The sequence below is a fragment of the Camelina sativa genome, chromosome 10, assembly GCF_000633955.1.
Source record: "Camelina sativa cultivar DH55 chromosome 10, Cs, whole genome shotgun sequence".
In the NCBI taxonomy this organism is placed as follows: Eukaryota; Viridiplantae; Streptophyta; class Magnoliopsida; order Brassicales; family Brassicaceae; genus Camelina; species Camelina sativa.
The window spans coordinates 4,460,216-4,482,106 of record NC_025694.1 but is presented as its reverse complement, the minus strand read 5'-3'; the positions used below and the strand labels follow the sequence as shown (position 1 = coordinate 4,482,106).

Sequence of the window (21,891 nt, the reverse complement as noted above, 5' to 3'; positions counted from 1 at the left end):
GTTGCAAATTTCGAAGATTAATTTTACGTTTTAATTTTCGATCTTTTGATTTTTAAAAAAAAAACTAATTATCTAAAGCAAGCATACTATATGCGTGGTAGTATAATAATATATCATATATTGATTAGGGTTTGCTGGGCGTTAGATGATGGAAGCGTATATTAATGACAACTTTTTGAGATATCATTTTGGAGTAATGTGTTTTGTGTGGTGAGTGATATGTCACGTTTTGTGGTTTAATGAGCGTTATTATTGGCACGTCCATGTGGGTGACTTTATAACGTATCCATATCGCACAGCTCTCTTGGTATGTACGTTATTTTCTGTTTGTAAATTTTATAATGCATGTGGCATACGTCGAGAAAGCAATGGGCCAAAGAATGTGATGTTCACATTTATTCCGTGCATTAGTATCTTTCTTAATAATTAGTTATATAATTGTATGTATCATAGGAACCGGTCGTCACGCGAGCCTATATAATCCTCCCAAAGACAATATATAAATTTTAAATTTCACATAACACGGTTGTTTTCCTCTGCCTAATATGAATGATCAAAATGTTCACAACTCGTTTAAAGATGTCAATTCAGATTATGATAGCCAATTATACCCAAGTATGAGTTTGGAATCCCATATGTGAGTTCGCCTAAATTCAAATTGTATTAGTTAACAAACTCTTTTGTTTTTAATCTTTCATGCATATTTACAATTTTAGGTTGGATTCGGTATACAAAAAGCTATATACTACAAACAAATACAATGAATTTTAGCAATGGAAATCTTCGTAGTTAAAAGTTTATTTTCGTATTCAGTTTTAAAAAGTTAATCGACATGATCAGTGACTAATTATAACGTATACGTGGTTATATATATAGATCCGTTACCAATTTAGCTACGGATTGGGTAATACACAAATTTCATGAATATATATAACCAGTAATTTGTATTCAAAACATTGAAGAACTAAAACAAAAACATAAGGCAATTGAAGAACTAAAACAAAAACATAAAGCCAACGATGAGATCAGATGATAAATTACCTCAAAACACAACTAAAGAAGAAGACAGTATATCTAATGATTACCATTGACATCTTAAAAGTTATAAAAAATCATAGCTAGACATGACTATATATGTTCTTCCCAGATTATTTTTTAGGGAAAACTTAGAGAAGCAGCAAGAACTGTGAGGCTGATGATTGATGAGAGACCGCAACTTTGGAGAGATACAGAGAGAATTGTATTCAAAACATTTATGCATGACTGAAAGGATAAATTACGTTAATCTTAAATTCTTAATCCTATTGGTCCTGATCTAGCTGAGCTGAGTTGGCATATAGTCCATGTATTTAATTAATACTAGTAGTTGCTAATTACGAATTACTCAATTTGGTTAAATGTCAAAGGGAACGAACGATAGACCAGACAGACACATCTCTAAAGGATCCAGCGGTACTTATTATATCGAGATCCTAATCTATCGTATAGATTTAGATATCGCGAATCGTGATTCCCACCTTATTACATAAGAGACGAACGAAGATAATTAAATTGTATGGATCAAGATTCAAGAGCATAATTAAATATATATAAAAAATTTGTTAACGTGCGGTGTTGCTTGGAGAGAAAAACAAAGATTCTTTAGCTCTCTCATCAGGCAATGTTTTATACATTGGAAAATTCATTGAAAATTCAGAATAGAAGAATTTTGCTTAATTTAACGGGAAAAGTAATTAGCACTACTGGACCATATATACAACATGAAGTATGGTCTAATATCTTATCTACTGGCTTAAATCGGACATATATATATAGTAAAATTTATACTATACTATTATGTTTGTTACTCATCGGCAACTAGCTGAAAAAAATCATTACTAATAGTTGAGATCTGATCTGATCAGATCACTTAAGTTAAGTGTACTACTACTTTGAATACGACATTAATATCGACTGGTAAAATTGGTTGTCATATTTTTAACCCAAACAAAATAAATATCAACGTTTAGATCTGTGCCACGTCATTAATGTGTATCCGATGAATGCCGCGTGTCCTCGTCGGTCACGACATACCCACGAAGGCATAATAAAGCTTTCACGTCGTCAACACAAAACCTCTCTCTCTCTCTCTCTCTCTCTCTCTCTCTAAACACACAGAGACCTTCATTCGTAACTATATATATAGAGTAACAGTGAGAGAGAGAGAGAGAGATCGTGAGACCCAGAGAGAGAGGAAACGTATCTCTTTTTTTTGTTTGGAATCTCCGTCCCTTTTTCGTTGATTGACGCGACGGTGGTGTTAAATCTACAGACATGACGGCGGCCGCGAAGCTCGTGGCTTTCTTACTTCTTGCTTTGGTTTTCACCACCACCGTCTTCGCCGATGCTGCTGATGAGGTTGCTGGATCCAATGATGGCTCCTCTAAGATCCAACTGGATCAGCTCAATGCCAAGATCCGTGCCTTAGGTTAGTTAGCGACTTTGCATTGTTTCATACTCTTTCCCTCTGATCGAAATTTGCAAAGTTTTAATTTTTATTTTGACTTAGATTCGTATTGAAATCGGAATTTTACTGTTTCAACTACTGTACTTAAATGTGTTTCGCATTGACTTAAAGCTGGTAGTTTTTGGATCGATTTCAGATTTGTGAATCTTTTAAACTTATACCTTTGGCCAATGTCGAATTGCTTGTTATGGTTTTAACATTTAGCCCTTGTTTATTTGGTGAATGATGCAAGTTTTGGTTTATGAGCTTTTATGTTTTCGTTTTGCTTTGTTGTGAAGAGTCCCAAATCGATGAGAAAACCCGGGAAGTTAAGGGCAAAGACGTGTTAGTAGCAGAGAAGGAGAAACTTCTTAAAGAAAAGGAAGACAAGATTGCTTCTTTGCAGACTGAAGTCTCATCACTACAAGTATGGATCTAATATGGTTTCAATTTCGCCTACTTGTTTTGAACGTGTCGTAAATTGTTGGACATATTTGGCTTACATGTGATCTGTATGTTTTCACTCCTCTCCAGAAAAAGGGATCATCAGATTCTGCAAAACAATTGGGAAAGGCTCAAGCACGAGCTGCTGAATTAGAGAAGCAGGTGAGACTTTTGTGTTTAAGAACTGTATCTGTTTTATACTCTAGAATTTGCACACGGAATCTGATTTTTTTTTTTTGTGATGCTACTTCTGTCATTCAGGTAGAGGTACTCAAGAACTTTTTGGAGCAAAAGAACAAGGAGAAAGATTCCACAGAAGCTCGGACTAATGAAGCAGAGAAAAAACTTAGTGAACTTAACTCCAGCCTTGACAAAGTATGTCTCTTTACATCCCTTGTTTCATTTTCTCTTTACACAGTTCCATTAGAGACATGGTGAATGCTAAGTTACGTTTTTTTTTTTTTTAAATCTCAGCTTTAGCTAGACTTTGTTTAAGGTTGAGTTTAAAATATCTTCATGCTCTAAGCATCGTCATTTATGCTATGATATTACCATTGCAGTTTCCTCTCTCAGCTATATTAGAACTCCTTAGGACAGATCCTTGCATTATTTGATACTTGTGTTTGATCTAAATTCGAGCTTGAGTTGTATGGGAGTTCTTCAGAACAAGTTTCATGATGCAATCTGATCCCTCTTACTATACCATCGACCATGCTTTTATGGATATGTACTTTTGGATAGTCAATTCTTATAGTATTGTCCTGAAGATGTTTAATTGTAGTATCTGATGTCTTGCAGCTTCAGAAGACAAATGAAGAGCAGAAGAACAAAATTGGTAAACTTGAACGGGCTATTAAGATAGCTGAGGTACCCTACCCTCTTAAAAAATTGGATTTCCTACGCTTTTGGTTTCTGCCTCACATATAAGCTTAATCCAAATTTTAAATTTCAGGAAGAAATGTTGAGTACAAAGCTTGAAGCAACCACAAAGGCTAAGGAACTGCTGGAGGTATTAGTTTGACACAGCTTTCCATTTGGCTGTCTCTGAAGCTTTTTATAGTATTATATTTTTCATTGTTTGGGAAATTAGCAGAGCCTGAAAGTCGGAATTCAGCAAAAAGCTAATGTCAATTGTTTTATATACTCAGGCTCATGGTTCGTGGCTTCCCCCTTGGCTTGCTGTTCACTGGTATAAATTTCAGGTAAGGTTATTGTTGCCTTTTTACTGTTTTGTAACATAGCAGTTTTGCCCACAACTAACATGGGAAATTTCATGTACTCATAGACTTATACCGGGACACATTGGGAGGCCCATGGGAAACCTGCTGTGGAGATAGTAATTCTAAAGGTGCTATTTCAATTCTGTCCTATTGATATTTATACCTCTAAACAGTATGAGAGCATCTGGCTAATGAAGTTTTAACTTATTATTGATTAGGTGACGGAAGCAAAAGCTCACGCTGAGAAGTGGGCTGAACCACATGTGGAAAATGTTAAAACTGTAAGCATCTTATCGGCAAAATATTTGGGACGAAATTTCTCTGCCATTAACTGAATGCCTGTAATTGGCTCATATATACTATGTTTTATGACACTTCTTACAGAAATATATTCCAGCCATCAAAGAAACCGTTAGTACACATGTTGAGCCACACGTCCGAACACTATCCACCAAAGCTAAAGAGGCTTACCATGCATCAAAGAGTGCTGTTTCCCCTCACATTGCCACGGTTCAAGAATTCGTAGACCCCTATTATCAGGTATTATGTCTTTATTAGTTTATTCTTTTACTGATAGGTCTGGTACACATTAGTCAGCTAATATTTATGGATGTTAACTTAATGCTTGTTACAATCTCCAGGAGGCCAAAAAGTTCAGCAAGCCATATGTTGACCAAGTGGCAACGACCACAAAACCACATGTTGATAAAATGAAGGTTGCAATGAAACCTTACACAACCAAGGTGATCATAGTCTATAAAGAGTTCCTTGAATCCGCCACAACTTATCACCATCAGGTCTGAAACCGAAACCTTGTGCATATTATAAATATATATCTGAGTTATTCCACTTCTTAAATTCATCAACAAGTATGCTCGACTTTTAAAGCTAAAATCTATATGTTTATCTGTGAAGGTCCAAGCCCATGTCGAACGAAAACTGAAAAACCATGAGCTGACGGAGCCTTTTGCTACCAATGAGTTTGTTTGGTTTGCGGTATATGCCTTACTTTCTTCTAGAACGTATTCTGAGACTGCATGATTTATTTGTTGCCTCTCTAACTTAAAATCGAAAATCTATCCACTGTAGGCCTCTGCATTATTGGCATTACCCATCTTCATTGCTTACAGAGTGCTCTGTTCTCTCTTCTGGCAAGTCTCCTAATTAGCCCATTTAGTTGTTTTACATAATATTCTTAATCATAGATATATCTCATATTATTGTTTATAGCAGCAAAAAGACAAAGATACCTGTTAAACACCCTCACCATCATGGCCGTCGTAAGGCCAAAAGGGGCCACACTGACAAGTGAAATTCATTGTTCCGCGCACTCAAAATAGTCGAGGTACACTCTCACGTTTTATATTTTTGCTTGATATATACCCTACTGAGTAGACTACTTGAGGAACATCTTCTCTCTTCAAAGTATTGTAGTTATGAGTTTTCTAGCTTCCGGCCTCAGAGGAAATCATGTAGTCTAGTTTGTGTGAAGAAACAAGTATGTAGTGTTAGTAACAGAGGCAAACTCGGATCATCGATTGTCGCTTACCTGGCTTGAATATCTGACATCTAGATAAGATCTGTGTGCAGCATTAGGTGATTATGTGTTGCTTGCTTTTATACTCATGGTTTCTGAATCCATTGCTTGTTATCGCTCCCAGGTCATGAGGTTAAAACGCCTTTGTTGTGGACTGTTCTAAGGTCAGCTCACCGGACGGGTTGCTTGTTGAGTGAAGGGAAAAGCCTCGAGTTGGTGTATCAGTGTATGATATAGAGGCTCTTTGTGCGAAAGTGTTGACTTCTTTCCTTTATTATTTTGTACTGTTTTGGACAAAAAAAAATTCAGTATTTTACACAGAAGATTAACATTTCTAGAGAAAATCTAGCAAAGCTTGGTGTATTTAGTGTATTTTTTTTTTCATTTCACGTGGATATATTGCGATATATATCTAATTTCTCTTCAAGTTATATTTTTGCATATTCATAAGATTTCTTATCTTGTTTTACCATTAAACTCTAACATGGTTCTTTCTCATCATCAAATTTATATTCTCACAAAGTGAAACGTTTGTATATAATAAATACACCAAAACAAAAAATACTTTTAGTTGAAAATTTAAAAAAAGAGAGAAGCCCGTTCTTTCCTCAATTAGAGAGCCACGGTGACAGTTTCTTGCGCTTAGATAGATAGAGATATTGGGACTAACAATTCATCATCAAATAAAGTAGTCGAAAGGCTAACAACAAGTATTGGGAATTTGATTAATGAAAAAAAGAAAGTATTGGGACTTGATTTGAGTAAAGAAAAGAGGCATGCAGCTGTCTTAAAGGCAGTTTTAACATTTCCACGGTTCTACCTAAGTTTTCTTGTATATAAACATCGCCACTTCCACTTCCACTTCCTCTTCCTCTAACAAGTAACACCCCAAAGTCACAGTAACTTGGTGCAAAAATGGCAAATCCCAACGAGCAAGAAAAGATAATGAGGACGAATGTGAAGCGGAAGAGATCCATTGAGAAGGAAGTAGATATGATTCTTCCTGATCCATCTCCGATAGGCAACAACTCTTACTTAGCCTTCGAGATGAATCTAGAGTGTGCAAAGAAATTTCCCTCCACCAATAGAGACCAAAGAGCAACCTATTACCTCGGAGGGATCTGCTGCTTATTGCCGGGAATCGCAGAAGAGCTTCAAGCTGCTGTTCGTTCGATGGGTAGGAGATTGAGAATCATTAAGATTCCTCCAAATGCCGCGAGAAATGGTTTAACCGTCCCACCAGATATCATTGATGTCTCAAAGGCGATTGCTATCTTGGGTTACCTAGTGATCATTGATGTCTCAAAGGCGATTCCTTCAAATGCTGCGGTCTTTTCACTGAGGTTTGTTTCTATGTTGCTAAAATCCTTTCGTGGACAGACATGGCAGGGTATCTTGTTGTCGAACAATATCTTGTTTATGGTGGATCCCCTGTTCTCGAAGCTCCCGAGTTAGCAACTGAAGTAAGCAATTGGGAAAAAGCAGATCAAGCAATCAAGAAAACTGACAAGCCAGAGTATTTTAGGATTTTGCAGGAGGACCGTGCGACTGCGGGAAGCTCTATACTTAAAAGAGCAAACTTTCCGACGCTCATTGCTGTTGCAGAGAAGTTGAAAAATATAGGGTTTGGTAGCGGTAGCAGCAACAAGGTAGTGAATGCAGAGGGATCTGATCAGGTTGACTACTATTTTGATATGCATACGGAGTACTACGCCTCTGGCCGAGTGTGTGAAGCCACCAAGCGTATTATCGACTACTTTAATGAAAATTCTGATTTCATAATGGAGCGTCTCTTTGGTTGAAATTATCATGTTTCAAACATGGTGTTATTTGCTACTCTTGGTCCCGTTTTCTAGTATTTCTTTGCTCTTTTTATTTTTTGGGTTTTTCCTTTTAGCTAGGGATCTTCATGACTCCTTTGTTTTTGTTATCAACCTCCATGCATGGGCATAGCTGGCTTCCTTAATTTTGTGTTTCTACATTTAGATTTATAAAATCTCTTGTTATATTTTAAAAGCTTAAATGCCTGTAGTATCTATCTAGTTTCATCAGTCGTCAGCGCAGTTTGTTGTATCTAGTCTTTCCAGTTTTCACTGCAAACGCTTTGCCGTTTATGTCTCCGGTGGGATTAATGATAACGGGGTGCTTTGTGCGTGAAGCGCAGAATACGACGTCCTTAAACTAGTTTATAAAAATATATTTGCATTGCACATTTGTCGTGTTTCAAATTAATTTACACAACATATTATTCAGTTAAATATTCTCTTGGTTTCATAATTAAAATATAGTTACTTTTACAAAGTTTAACCAATCATAAACAATATTGCATAATATAAAATACAAAATTATTCTAAAAATTGTATAGAAAGTTGTAAACATTTTATATTGTGAAACAAAAATACTTCTCTAAACATTCTATATTATGAAACAGAAAAAATATGAGTTATTGGATTGAAATAATCTCCCTTTTCTCCAAAAGAGCTGTATTTTTCTTCTCATTAATTTATCCCTATTTAACATTAAATATGAGTTAAATTTTGAAGTTTAATTACCAACAAATTAATATAGAAGGAGGATTATTAATTAATCAAAAAAAAAAGAAACAAATAAAATTTTACTAATACACTAAAGGATTATGGAGTTCCCTAAAAAAAAAACAATTAGTTAATTGAAAAAATTGAAAAAAAGAGAAGTCCGTTCGTTCCTCATTTGGAGCTACAGTGACCGTTTCTAGTGCTTAGAGAGAGAGAGAGAGAGAGAGAGACAGAGACAGAGAGAGAGGCGCTTTGGATTTGTGTGGGGGAGATTAGGGACTGAGAAGATTCTTCGATCTTCAGATTCTCTTCGAGGGAATCCTAATCGCTTCTCTGCAGTTGTTTCTTTCGTATCTCCGCCTATTCCGCCAAGTGCCGTGGCGGCGGGTTTGCGCCACCGGTGGTTTTTTTATGGTTCGATCTTTTGCTTTTTCGTCTTCTCCTTACGCTCCTTTTTGTTTGTGTTGTTGTTTCAGAGAGCTGCAAATATGATTTATATTACGCTTTGGCCAGTTTCTGTGTCTACCTTAAATTTGACGACGAATAGTGATATGATCTTCTTAGCCACCACGCGCATCAGAATTTTGAATTTCAAATTCCGGTTTCACCTTTTCCGATTAAAGGAACTGACTCTTATATTTAGTGGTTTTGTATATTTCATTGCTTAGAGATGTTCTGTTTTGACAAAATTGAATCTGGATTAAGCTGTGTATTTCTACATTGTTCACAGTATCTCTTGTCTCTTGCTCAATCCCTATATAATTAGAGATACCTTATGAGCTCTCCCTCCATGATTAATGTGTTTTTCAGGGATTCTGAAGAGTGAGATAGTTTAAGAAGATGATTTTGATACTTCAAACGGTGGTAGCTTAAGAGATAAAAGCGGTGGTCATGTCAGAGTCTCGTCAAAGGCCTCCTTTTAAAGGCCCGAGATGGATTATCACTTTAGTTGTTCTGGTTGCGGTTGTTGTCATCACCGCATTCGTTTATCCTCCCCGGAATTCTGTGGCGTGCTACATGTTTTCTGGTCCTGGATGTCCCTTATACCAACAGTTTTTGTTTGTGCCTTCGAGGGAATTGACTGACAGTGAAGCTGCTGCTCAAGTTGTGATGAATGAAATTCTGAACCTACCTCAATCTAAGATAAAGAATCCTAAGATAGCCTTCATGTTCTTAACACCTGGACCGCTGCCTTTTGAGCCTCTTTGGGAGATGTTCCTCCGTGTAAGATTTTCTCGTTAAAATTTCCCTTTTAATCAGGTTGAGTTTCTTTAGAGATGTAACTTTGTCAAACGTATGACGGAATGAGGGGTTTTGTTGACTCAGGGTCATGAGGACAAATATACAATCTATGTGCACGCGTCAAAGAAAAGCCCCGTACATGCAAGCAGCTATTTTGTTGGTCGAGATATTCACAGTCATAAGGTAAATGAGACTGACTACACCAATATCGTCGGTTTTGTGATTTTTGTTATTAGTTGTGAGGTAGCTTTTTTATGTTAATCTTGTGCAGGTTTCTTGGGGTCAGATATCCATGGTTGATGCAGAAAGAAGGCTATTAGCTCATGCTCTCGTTGATCCTGATAATCAACACTTTGTGTTGCTTTCAGATAGGTGATTGAATCATCGTCTCTTTGATATTAAATATCCTAAGGTCTTTATGAATGCTTAAATAATCCTACCCTTACCATCTTCTTTGGCAGTTGTGTACCGCTATTCGACTTTAACTATATCTATAATCACTTGATGTTCGCTAATCTCAGCTTCATTGATTGGTAAGTTGTTTTATTATGCTTACAGTTTACTCATGCTGTTGAATCTGTTTGATGTCTTGCTGTCATCCCGTCTTCTCTGGTGTTAAGTATCTTCATCTTGCATATTCTCAGTTTTGAGGATCCTGGACCACATGGATCTGGTCGGTATTCACAACGTATGCTGCCGGAGGTTGAAAAGAAGGATTTTCGGAAAGGCTCACAGGTATGCGTTTGTGTTATGTGTGAAGATATCATATTTTCCCCTTTCTTCTTCCTGCAAAGTGTTTATATAAGAAGTTTGTAGAAGGGATTTTACAGTTCAGACAAAAATAATGGTCATGTTTTATTGTAGTCATGGATGTGACATTTTTTTTTCTTTATGCTATCTTTATCATCCCTCCCTTTACTTCTTATTCCTGATTAATTCTTTTCCAGTTGATTTTTATTTGAAGCTTGATATCTTCTTGTGCGTCTTGATAATCATCTTTTTCAGTGGTTTTCAATGAAGAGGAGACATGCTATAGTCGTCATGGCGGACAGTCTTTACTACACAAAATTCAAGCTTTATTGTAGGGTAAGCAAGCCTTCTATTTCATGCGTTCTCATATTCACATGCTAGTTGATATTAAGAAGCCAGGCCGTATCTTGTAGTATGTCCGAATATTCTCTATCTGGTGACACTTTATTCTGCAATTCTCCCATTATATTTATTTGTGTTCTGCATATTTGGTGATCAAACTAAGTCATCTAGTCAAGTTAGACAGTGATCTAGCCATTGAGATGTAGCTTATTGACATGGTGGTCATGCTGTGTGATGTTCAAACAACACCCATGTGTTTTCCTTTCTTTATAGCATAGAGACGATATGGTAGGATATTGAGACATGTTAGAATGTGGTGAGCATTTTTATAATCAAGCGGCATTTTCCTGAACTACTGATATTTTCTTTCGCAGCCGAATATGGAAGGACGCAACTGCTATGCGGACGAACATTATTTCCCAACTCTTTTCAATGTCAGTGTACTGCTTGCTTGCGTCTTCCTCTTATTACCATTAAGCCTTAAACTACTCACTTGACTCCAACTTTATCATGGTCTCTTTCTTTCAGATGATTGATCCAGAGGGAATAGCAAACTGGTCGGTCACACATGTCGATTGGTCTGAGGGAAAATGGCATCCGAAACTGTACAATGCAAGAGACATCACTCCTTACCTCATCAGGAAAATCAAGGTTCCTCTTGTTCTTCACTTTCTCAATCAGCTCAGTTAGATTTTTCTTATCTGCGATCTTAATTTGCGGTTTTGATCTGATATGCAGTCCATCCAACTTGCTTACCATGTCACAAGCGATTTAAAGGTAAAACACATGAGCCTTCTTCTTATTACCATGATTCTTCTGTTACTGATCCATAAACATCCTCTATGCAGAAAGTGACGACAGTAAAGCCGTGTCTATGGAAAGGAGAGCAACGTCCGTGTTATCTATTTGCTCGGAAGTTTAATCCTGAAACTCTGAACCGGCTGATGTACCTCTTCCCTAACTACACCTCGCTGGTTTGAAAGGCTTATCGGATCCTCTCTAATCTCCTGTTTTGGTCTTTGTTAAGGCTCTTAACCAAAGCATCCGCCTTGTGCCTTGTGATAAATACTCGGACCGTTCATATTGCTGTGATTTAAAGTTGGTTTTGAGCCTGGCACAGACAAGAACAAGAACTGCTTTGGTGTTTTTGATTTTGTTTATGGTTAACAAGCATTAGCGTGCTAGCATCTTACTTGCAACTTTGTATTGCGATTAAATTAGTAATGTCTCTTTAGATGCTAAATTCATATACTTTCAACAATCGCCATATATTAAATTTATATTCTTTGTTTTGGTAGGGTAAACTTTTAGATTGGGGGATATTTTTAATTTCAGTATATATTTTAATCATCATTAAAGATAAGTAAAATCTCTGTTAAAGTTTTTAGTGACCAAAAAGCATTAAAAGCGAAAAGTTTACAAAGACTAAAGTTACTTTTAGATTTTATCTTAGTTTGTGAATCAGAAAAAAATCAATATTTCTTAACAAAACTTATTAAATAAAAAGTTTCAATTTATAATAACTGATTAACTGGAATCAAAAAAAAAATCATTCTATCACCACATCAAAACGGCAAGTAGTTGTGGCCTTTAGAAGCAAAACACTAGCCACCTTGAGATGATCATACTTGTCGCTCGTGCAACCGAACAGTCAAAGTCAAACATTATAACCCTCGTAAATTAAATCGCTACCGTTCATTCAGATTACTTTCCGAAGGTTAAAAAAGCAAACACAAGAGGATTAATCTAAACCGTTCATCCAAATCAATCAGCGAAAAAGTAAGAAAGAGCGGTAAGAGAGAGCGAGAGAGAGAGAGAGAGAGACCAACATCAGAACTCAGAAGTTCTTAAAAGTTGCGAACGGAGAAGAAGATTGTTTTCGACCAAACCCTGTTTGCTTGCTGTTGTTGTTGTCACTTGTCCGTACGATGCCGCCGAAAAAGAGTAAGACCGATGGAGAAGAAAAGGCGAAACCTTTAACGACGGCGTCGTCTAGAGTGACTCGGAGCATGGGTCGTCGAACTCGAAGTGAGACTCAACAAAACGGTGCTAAAGCGGCTGGATCCGCTCCTAATCCGGTGAAGGTTGCCTCGCCGAAGAAGGCGAAGAGGAAGAAGCCAACGATTGAGACTGGAAAAGCGAAGAAGGGAAAGAAGGAAGACGAAGCAGTTGAGGAAGTTGAGAAGGAAGAAGAGGAAGAGGCAGAGCCAGAGCCAGAGGTTGAGGACCCAACGAAAACGAAGATTGTCATAGAGCACTGGTAAACACTTTGTATAAAGTTTCGATTTTTGTGTTGTCTTTAGGTTTCATGAGAATTTGGAGGGACTCGTAAGAGTGGAAATTTAGGTATACTCCTTGAAATTGAAGCTAAAAGGTTGTAACTTTTGATGTTATTGAACAGTCTGGTGAGACTTTTGTGTCCCTGTAGAAGCTAGGGTTTTCTATTTCTCCATTATTAGGGTTTCTTCTCGATTCTGCATAAGTTTTCGTATCAGTGATTACTGATTAGTGGTTTCGTATAGTATAAGCTGGGGCAAATGAAGATGAAACGCTTTTTGTTTTGCTCGCATTGTGTTTTCCACCTTTTATGAAGAGGGGAGCTTACTATATGATTTATGTTCTCTTCTTGTCTAGCTTAACCTTAATTGAAATGTGTTATTAGGACATGTTCCTTCTGAAAATGGAGAAAACTAGGATTTGTTTCTGGTGCTTTTTGTCTTCTTATCTCACAGAGGTTTCTTTTTGTTATGTTGTTGAAGTAAACAATGCAATGCGTTCAAGACAAGGGCTATTCAGGTGAAGGAAGGTCTGGAGGGAGCTGTTACTGGCTGCACGGTGACTCTGAATCCTGAAAAGGTAAATCTTTTACTTCAGAATGTGTTGTCATGACTGGTCGCTATTGACAATTATGTTAGATCATGTTTGTCACATTGTATTATACTCGATAAAACTTTCTTCTCCGTCTGCTAATTATCTCTTTTGATGTGCTCGAATAGCCAAGGCGGGGTTGCTTTGAGATCCGGGAGGAAGGTGGCGAAACATTCATCAGTCTTTTGGTAAAACACTCTGTTCTAATTCTTTGAAAACATATCTCAATTTGTCTCACTTCTGTGTGAAATTTGTTCCGTTTGACTAAGGTTTATTGTTAATACTAACTTCGTAACACCACTTGCTTTAGACGCACATATATAATATGAGAGTGAAAATCAACTCTAGATCCTTATTCATTACGAAATTGATACTTTCTTGTAACAAGTCATCAGGAATGACATTTAGGAACATCGTGAGTTGGTCTTTGTCGTTTACATTTAATAGGGGCATGTTGAATGCTAATCTGAAACAAGAAAAAAATACTGAGGCAGTTTAGTTTGGTAACATATTTTGTTAATAGAATTTCATTGTGTTACTTTGAGTATACATTATGAATATGTTTTTGCCTTTCGATCTAAATTCAGAAAGAAAAGAAAAAAACTGAAGGTTATGTTTATCTCATTATGTAGGAGATGAAACGTCCATTTGCACCAATGAAAGCACTTGATATGGAAGAAGTCATCGAGGACATCATAAAGAAGATCAAATAAGAGACAATTATGCTCTTCTTGTGCTGAATCTGTTCTTTGTTCTGCTTAGCCTCAGTTTAATCAATTAGGACGCCATAGAAGACTTTCTAGAGCAATGTCAGATTTATTAGGTTCAGTTTTATTGTTTTGGTATGAGCACTGTAAGTGCAGTCTCGTTGTTTTGGTTGATAGAAGATGATCCGTGTAGTTTTTGGGATTAACTCGTATTCATCTTGTTTCTTGAGGCAAAACGATGCAGAAGCGTTTCTTTGTTGTTGGGATCATGCATGGTTTTAACGTTCTTTGCATTGGTTAAAAGTATGGTCTAACTTCTAACACACTTAGAAATGCGTTACAAAATCAATAGGGCAAACAAATATCACATTTGCATTCAAAATGGCTGATAGATACAATGCATGAGAAGTAGAAAGTTCATTACACTTAAATTTTTCACTTCCAGTGGTCGTGTCCCTCTTCTTGGTTAAAAAACGCTACGGAAAAATTGTTTTGAATCTCACCTACCATTATTGTCTTCAACCCACATCACTTATCTTAGAACCCAGCAAAGCTAGCGAAAAATGCTAGCAAGAGAATGAGTTCAAATCTCGAACCAGCCTTACAAGCAGAAGAAGATGGTTTAGCTTTATCAGCAGCTTCAATTTTCTCATTATCTGCGGTTGGAGCAGGAGCAGGTGAATCAGCCTCCGGTGTGTCTGTTGTAGGTGTAGTTTTTGGGACAACAGTATCTGAGGCATCAGCAGCTGGTCCTGGTGCTGTTGTAGCATTCACCATGGGAGATGGAGCAGGAACCATTGAAGCATCTATGGGAGATGGAGATGGAGATGGAACTATAGGAACGGGTGGTGGTGGAGGTGGTAATACTGCAAGGCTGAGTCCAGGAGCCACGATTGGCATGCTAATCTCAATTATAGAAAGGTTATATGGATTGTGGTACACAGTTGAGACATACTCAGCGTTTAAAGGTGAATTCTTCACTGCTGATCCAAAGTAAACTCTTCCTTCCAATTTGGTAACGTTCAAGAAACCATTCATCTCTTCTCCCAAACCGGTGGTCTGGTATAAGGTAGTAAGCATTATGCTCTTCTCCCTCATCCCCTGAAGCTTGAGCTCATCGTAGTAGTCAAGAATAACATGAGTCATGAGGATGTTCTTGAGCTCAACGTCGGATCTGTTTGTGATGGAGCTGATAGCATCGTTGCTAACAGCGAGCACGGTTATGGTTTGGTATTTGCTGATGGGTACAGTGAGTTTAGTCTGGGTGAAGAGGTTGCTCATGGTGCTGAAATTGGAGTATTTCTCAAAGGCCAGCGTGATGTTATCCGCTGTAACGACCTTAGAGAAGACAAGTAAGATGGTGAGGGAGAAGAGAGAAAGGGAGGCATTGAGACCCATCTTGTGTGTTCTCTCTGCTAAACCTCAATGGCTTCACTCGTTTGGTATTTATGCAGGGGAAGTGAGGAAGTTGTAGAAGAGTGGGGTTAAAAGGAGAGATTTTCTCTGGTACTAAATCTGAACTAGTCTTTTTGGTGAGCTAAGTCTACTCTTCTATTTTTAGAGTGTAATAAACTAAAGACTTGGCCATTGAGAATTTAATTATCTGACGGCTAATTTGGTATATGGTTTAGCTTTAACAAGTGCTCTATGAAAATGGAAGAATGGTTTTCTTTTGTGTGAAAGAGACTAAATTAAAAATGATGTAACTTGCAATTTTATTAGATGATTTTACCATTGCAATAAAATTTGTCATTTCGTTTACAATCTGATCAGAAGTTTGACAATGATGGTTAAACACAATTTTTACTTTCAGCTAGAAAATTACAACTCATCACTTAATATAAACTTTTTTGGATACTTCAGGCATCGATCAATATTCATGCTCATAATTAAGAATTGCCTTGGAAGCTAAAATAAACTATAAACAAGAAATGGTAGATTGTGAATAGGAAAAAGTCCAAGAACAAAAGATAACTATTTTCTAAAAAAAAAACATAAAATATTTTGGAGAAAAAAAAATATAGAATTTAATAAAACCCCGTGAAAATGACAGTAATAAATAAACGTCAATTTGCTAATATGTTCACAATATGTCAATATATATCGTTTTCAAAACATTTAATAAATGATTTACGTCAAGGAGGTTTTCACAGTTAATGCCGCATGTATATAATCCAAAGAAGTTTTAATCATCCATTTCTAAAATAAATATCAACATGATATGGAAATGATAGCCAAACGACTTTTTCAGTGTGTGTGGTAGGTTGAACATTTGTTTTTGCAACAAGATTACTACTCATCCACTTAATATCATCAATTTATTATGATACTTTGGACATCGAGATTCATGTTAATTTATACTTAGATAATTTGCCTTAAAACTAGAGTAAAGTATTAGTAGTATAAATTGACCGTCGAAATGCCAAGCAGTAGATGACCCTCAAATGATATGACTAGGAAATATTTCATTTGTAAACGATGGATTACGTGAAAAGGTTGTCACAGTTAATACTGTATTTATTATAAGCTGTTTAGGTATCAATTATCATCCAAAGTTGTAGAATCTATTCTATCTAACATTGTACGTAACACGTTTTTTATTTGTCGGTTTTATGTTCTAATTAGATGGGTCTTTTAAATTACGCACAAGCATATAATATAATATATATATATATATATATATATATATATAGTGTAGAAAGAGACGAATATATAAAAGTTTCAGTTTTGTACCAAATACCAATTATTCGATTTGGCAACTTGGGAGTTCATATTCTTTTTGTTAACCTAAGAATACGTGCAGCACCTCGTAATTGAGATGTTTAGTAGTAATATGTTTTTGCACCGTGAACCACAAAATACATTGTATTCATTTCACTAATTAAGAGGTTTGTGCTCATTTTTTACTAATTATAGTCTGAATAAAATGGCGTTGCCACACTTATTTTTTCGTAAGCATTATAAGTATTTAATTTTAGAATTATCATCAATACAACAAAAATGTATCTGCAATAACATTATAAAATTCAATAACGCATTATTTGAACTTGAGATGTTGGATGGACGCCCTTAGTTACCCGTTTTAAACAATTAAGTCGGTCTATTATATAGACTTCTCTTAACGTATACTACTAGTATATATATTTTGAAACAAAGTGATGATGAAAATGATGTCCTCTAACTTTAGGATTTAATACGAGATTGAACAAAAAAAAATGGCTTCATGCTTACACTAATTATGGTTGTTAATTATACAAAACAGTATGAAATACGAAAATATAATTTATAATATTTTTGAATAGAAAGGAAATTAGATCCTGATATAGAGATTCACTAGTTTCGAATCAAATTCGTTGCATAGCCTAATAAAAACAAATAAAAATAAAAAATACCAATACTAGTAATGTTAGGGATCTAAAATTAGAACGGGATGTGTCATCAGTCATCTTCTTGACAGAATTATTCTACGTTGTAGAAGATAAGGGTGACCTGGCACCAATCGATCCCTCATTGGCTACTCGAGCATATCTTTCGTAATTAAGGATACCACTAAACCTTTATATCCTTATATATGTATTATTTAGAAAGAAAACATAAAAGCTTTCTAAAATGAAAGTTGAAGCTTCTTAGCCTCATATGCTGATATGCATTAGATCGCTCAACAGCTGGATCGAAAAAATTCCGAGGGAAAACTAAGATTGGAAAAGTCAAAAGTAAAGGTAGAAAACTATGAAGAATAGATTTAACAATCTATTTTACGAACCTTATATAATTATATTCTTAATATGAAGGTTTCTTGAAAAAGCTTGGGTATATATAAACATGTTTAATTTGATCAAGAACAACTCTAAGATCGATTACTCATAATGTAATCTAACTGATATATATGTTCAGAGTAGAAAAAAAGAAAGAAGAAAGATGTGGTCGTAACTCGTAAACAAAATCAATCAACAAATTTTTCAATAAAAAGTTAAATGTTACCTGTTATATTGTTGTCACAAGCCACTGGCTTGCAAAAAAATAGAATGAGTTAACTCCAAAGATTAAGAGATTCCTGACGTCTAGGGATAGTAAAATTTATCAGCAAATACATATAAAAACAGTTGTGATGAAAACTTTATGGTTGAATCAAGTTGGGTTAGCTAACGTGAACACATGAATGGATCAATGAGAATAATCTATGAAAAGTGTATCTCGGAAGCCTCTAGAAATAATATATAACTACTTCTATGTTGGTTTTGTGGATGTTGACACGAGCAAATGGTGCTGACATAAGATGCATGAGAACAAGAACAATTAATATCAGTATGGTTGTGTGGGTGCCATTTTTTTTAACGACCATGAACGAGTGTTTTTTTGTGGAATGGGGCATGGATATGGGTTTGAGATCTATCCATACCGGCCGAAAAAAACTGGCTCTTTCTGGTTTAGGTTATGATATGATGTGCCCTTCTTTGGAATTGTGACATATAGTACTACAAAAAAAAAAAAACAATATGGATTTGAGCTATAACCAATGATTGCTGACAATTTTTTATCACTATTTCTTCTTTATATAGCACAAATACTCTTTATCCAATACAATAAGTTAAAATCGGTCGCAAAGTAATTAATTGTTGGATTAACGAAATATTTTTGCCATAACAACTTTCGAACCCTATATTAATACAATAAGAACTCTTCATATAATTTCTTAAATTCATTTAGCTTCAAGTAATCAAAGTATATATCTATATAATAACTATAAAATGCACGAGCAAAGCATGTAGTATATAAGTTACTGTATATTTATATAGAGATGTCAGCTTAGGATGGACCTAAAACGGTAAGTAAAAAGAGGAACAAAAAGACTAAAAGTCTAATACCTTGGGTTTGTGTGTGTTCAGTGTTACGTTGAAGAGAATGAGGAGCGTGGCTTGGCATCATCTCCCACGAGGGCCTTCGCTCCCACTTCCCTTATTTTCTCATCATGTCTCTCTTTTCACATTCATTTGTGCTTTGTATGCCACTTTTTGTCCATATATATATATATATATATATATATATATATATCTTTCCACAAATTTATACTATATTTTATTGAATATTGCATTATCACAAAATTATTGATAGAAGCAGAATCTGATGATGTTGAAACTAGTCATTATCACATTGCATATGTAAACGAGAGAATTAAGCAAAGGATCTATAAAGAAAGAGGAAATAATTGAATACGGAAAATGACATGCAATATATAGGAGATAGTAGTAAATTACTTCGAAAACTGTAACCGGGGATTTCCGGCTGAATTTGAAAAAAAAAAAACATCCAGAGCTTACTGGTTTGATACTTTGATTGCACGTCTCCAATGCAATGTACAGGGATATAAACTAACCTACCATTTAAAAACAAAAATCTACCATATTTTAAGTTGAGATATTCATAGGTTTTAATGTTTAATAGTAATTAAAAAATATATTCCGAATTCACATGAAAATAAAGATGGGAAATGTATAAGGTATATATTATAGTATTAATTATTGTTGTTTTATTATATATATATGGTCACAAGACTCACAACAAAACAAAGGTAAAAAAAAAAAAACTAAAAAGGCCCCTATGTGCCTCCGACAAAAGAGAGTAAGGAGGACCAGTATATATTAATAGTCACGTGACGCCACGTGACCATAACGCCTTCGCTCTTCTGCTGGAACATACATATAAAAAGAAGAATAATCAAAACTTATATTTATATCACTAAAAATTTAACAATATTAAAGGCAGCTCAGCTTTTTAAATTTGTCAAAACTTCAAAGTATAACTGAATCAAATTTCAAACAAAAAACTTTTATGCTTTAGAAAAAAAAACATACACTGCTCTGGATCTTGGTGGTATCCAAGGTGAATGGGTGATATACACATATCTCAAATGTAATTTCAGGCCACACAAATATTATTTCATTAAAATGATTCTTTTTTTTTTTACTCTCACATATATATACCAATTATTTTACATATATATATCTATATACAATATTGAAAACATAACTTTTTAAGATTTTTTTTTTCATTTCGCTACTCATAACCGGTCCGGAGCAGAAGCCCAACAACCAACTGCTTTAGGCAGCAGATTATATAAAATTTTTAGAGGACATCAGTTCAAGAAATATTTGGTAGTGTAGTGGTTATGTGTATTGCTTGTTCTTGGAGTTTGAATCCTACTAGATACGAGTTTTAACGATTTTTTTAAATTAAATACTAAAACCTATTTCTTAAAAAAATAAAAGCCACAATCACCTAAAACTTTTACTAAATTTGGCAGTCTCTTCTGAATCTTCTCTACCGTCTCTTTAACAATTTCTCTTTATCTTTGTTCAATATTTGTCAATTTCTCTTCTTATCTCAACTATGTCTTATTTTATCTTAGATTTTAAAAACTAAAGATTATAAATTATATTGAAAGTGATGATAAACTGTTATTTTGTGTTGATGTTTTGATTTGAATTTTTTGTTTATATGTTTGGTTTCTCATTTTAAAATTTAGTTATTCTACGTTTTTTGGATAATATATATATTTTTTTTCAATTCTTGTTAAAAAAACTCATTTTAAAAAATACTGTATTGTTTTGTTTCACATAAAAAAAAATAGGCATCAATTTTTATTTTGTTTTTGGGCATTAAATTACGTTGGACCCGCTCTGGCTACTAACAAAACAAACAAATCATTTTTGTTATTTTTGTTATCATCAAACTATATACATTAGTCTAATAACTCAGAATAACAACGATTTTCTGGCATATTTACTGATATATAAAACTCTGAAACTAACATAATGTATGATGAAACTTGTAATTATCCGATCATGCATTCCCTACCAAAGACACCGACATTTTCTCAATTAATGCATTTTCCCGATTAATCGTTTGACATATGTTCATATCAAGCCCGACCCACAGGGGAAGCAAGTGAAACCAAAGATTCGGGCCCAAAATTTTAAAAACCTCTTTCATTTAAAAATTTGTTAAACAAAAGGCCTTTTTTTAAGGATATGTATAAAGTTTTTTTTATTTACATGTAAAAAGCCTTTTTCATTTGTAGGATATGTAAAAGGCCTTAAAATATCAAGTGATGGTCTTTTATAAAGTTATAGGTGAAAAAAACACATTTTTTAGATTTTGCGTAGGACCCTCGTTAATGTTGGGCCGGCACTGGTTCATATTACCATCTTTGGTAGGTTATAACAGTATTGTAAGTGTCATGACCATTAAGTGCTTACGTACTAATAAGATGGGTAACTAAAAGAAGCTGGATTTAACTAGCTAAGCGATGCTAGGTTGAGCTCATGCAAACTAGAAGAAGTCTTGCCGTATTTGAATTCCATACACATTGTAGATGCATGTTAATTAATTTTACAATAAGAATCTAATTCTTGTGAAATCTTGCCAAATTTATATTCTGTGACTTAAAGGAAATAAATATAATTAAGAAGAAGGTTTCCACAATGAAAACTAAATCGTCCCTCATCCCTAGCATTCGATATCGAATCAGAATAAAAATTAACTTTGATTTTCTGGAATTGGAGCTATTATTCTCTTGCGTCCAAAAATGATAAATAAATTGTTGATAGATAAGATTCTTCCTTTTCGAGAATTCGGGAAATTTACATTTATTATATATAAATATTACATAATAATATAATTGTCAGTATCTATACACCCCTTTACTGACATATATATATAGCGCCATCTACACAGTTTCCTTCTCCTCACCAAAACTAACAAA

General features: G+C 35.0%; 4 protein-coding genes across 5 annotated transcripts; 3 read left to right on the top strand and 1 right to left on the bottom strand.

The window, feature by feature from the left end:
• On the top strand, nt 2,106–6,119 carry LOC104717061. 2 transcript variants are annotated; one of them, XM_010434573.2, is made up of 15 exons: nt 2,106–2,467; nt 2,785–2,912; nt 3,020–3,091; nt 3,191–3,304; nt 3,728–3,796; nt 3,882–3,938; nt 4,078–4,131; nt 4,215–4,277; nt 4,368–4,430; nt 4,534–4,689; nt 4,791–4,946; nt 5,065–5,145; nt 5,239–5,300; nt 5,383–5,494; nt 5,811–6,119. In XM_010434573.2, exons 1-14 carry the CDS (start codon nt 2,314–2,316, stop codon nt 5,459–5,461), a joined length of 1,308 nt encoding a protein of 435 aa, XP_010432875.1. In that variant the 5' UTR covers nt 2,106–2,313; the 3' UTR covers nt 5,462–5,494; nt 5,811–6,119. The 2 variants fall into 2 exon arrangements, with proteins under 2 accessions (XP_010432875.1, XP_010432874.1); XM_010434572.2 differs by having other exon boundaries at nt 5,380–5,494.
• On the top strand, nt 8,370–11,845 carry LOC104717060. The gene is made up of 11 exons (XM_010434571.2): nt 8,370–8,634; nt 9,031–9,444; nt 9,547–9,645; nt 9,734–9,834; nt 9,924–9,995; nt 10,107–10,197; nt 10,468–10,548; nt 10,929–10,988; nt 11,083–11,205; nt 11,293–11,331; nt 11,403–11,845. The coding sequence occupies exons 2-11, from the start codon at nt 9,112–9,114 to the stop codon at nt 11,532–11,534; spliced, it is 1,131 nt and encodes a 376-aa protein (XP_010432873.1). The 5' UTR covers nt 8,370–8,634; nt 9,031–9,111; the 3' UTR covers nt 11,535–11,845.
• LOC104717058 (selenoprotein H-like) lies at nt 12,331–14,416 on the top strand. Its single transcript, XM_010434570.2, has 4 exons — nt 12,331–12,814; nt 13,314–13,410; nt 13,551–13,610; nt 14,055–14,416. The coding sequence occupies exons 1-4, from the start codon at nt 12,483–12,485 to the stop codon at nt 14,133–14,135; spliced, it is 570 nt and encodes a 189-aa protein (XP_010432872.1). The 5' UTR covers nt 12,331–12,482; the 3' UTR covers nt 14,136–14,416.
• Nucleotides 14,479–15,743, bottom strand: LOC104717057 (fasciclin-like arabinogalactan protein 5). Its single transcript, XM_010434569.2, has one exon. The coding sequence runs from the start codon at nt 15,525–15,527 to the stop codon at nt 14,667–14,669; it is 861 nt and encodes a 286-aa protein (XP_010432871.1). The 5' UTR covers nt 15,528–15,743; the 3' UTR covers nt 14,479–14,666.

Coding starts and splice junctions, on each gene's coding strand:
- LOC104717061 (XM_010434572.2), top strand. CDS start 2,314: ATGACGGCGGCCGCGAAGCTCGTGGCTTTCTTACTTCTTGCTTTGGTT. Junction 3,092..3,190: donor CTGCTGAATTAGAGAAGCAG/GTGAGACTTTTG, acceptor TCTGTCATTCAG/GTAGAGGTACTCAAGAACTT. Junction 4,278..4,367: donor TGGAGATAGTAATTCTAAAG/GTGCTATTTCAA, acceptor ATTATTGATTAG/GTGACGGAAGCAAAAGCTCA.
- LOC104717057 (XM_010434569.2), bottom strand. CDS start 15,527: ATGGGTCTCAATGCCTCCCTTTCTCTCTTCTCCCTCACCATCTTACTT.
- LOC104717060 (XM_010434571.2), top strand. CDS start 9,112: ATGTCAGAGTCTCGTCAAAGGCCTCCTTTTAAAGGCCCGAGATGGATT. Junction 9,835..9,923: donor TTTGTGTTGCTTTCAGATAG/GTGATTGAATCA, acceptor CTTCTTTGGCAG/TTGTGTACCGCTATTCGACT. Junction 10,989..11,082: donor ATTTCCCAACTCTTTTCAAT/GTCAGTGTACTG, acceptor TCTTTCTTTCAG/ATGATTGATCCAGAGGGAAT.
- LOC104717058 (XM_010434570.2), top strand. CDS start 12,483: ATGCCGCCGAAAAAGAGTAAGACCGATGGAGAAGAAAAGGCGAAACCT. Junction 12,815..13,313: donor AAGATTGTCATAGAGCACTG/GTAAACACTTTG, acceptor ATGTTGTTGAAG/TAAACAATGCAATGCGTTCA. Junction 13,411..13,550: donor TGACTCTGAATCCTGAAAAG/GTAAATCTTTTA, acceptor GTGCTCGAATAG/CCAAGGCGGGGTTGCTTTGA.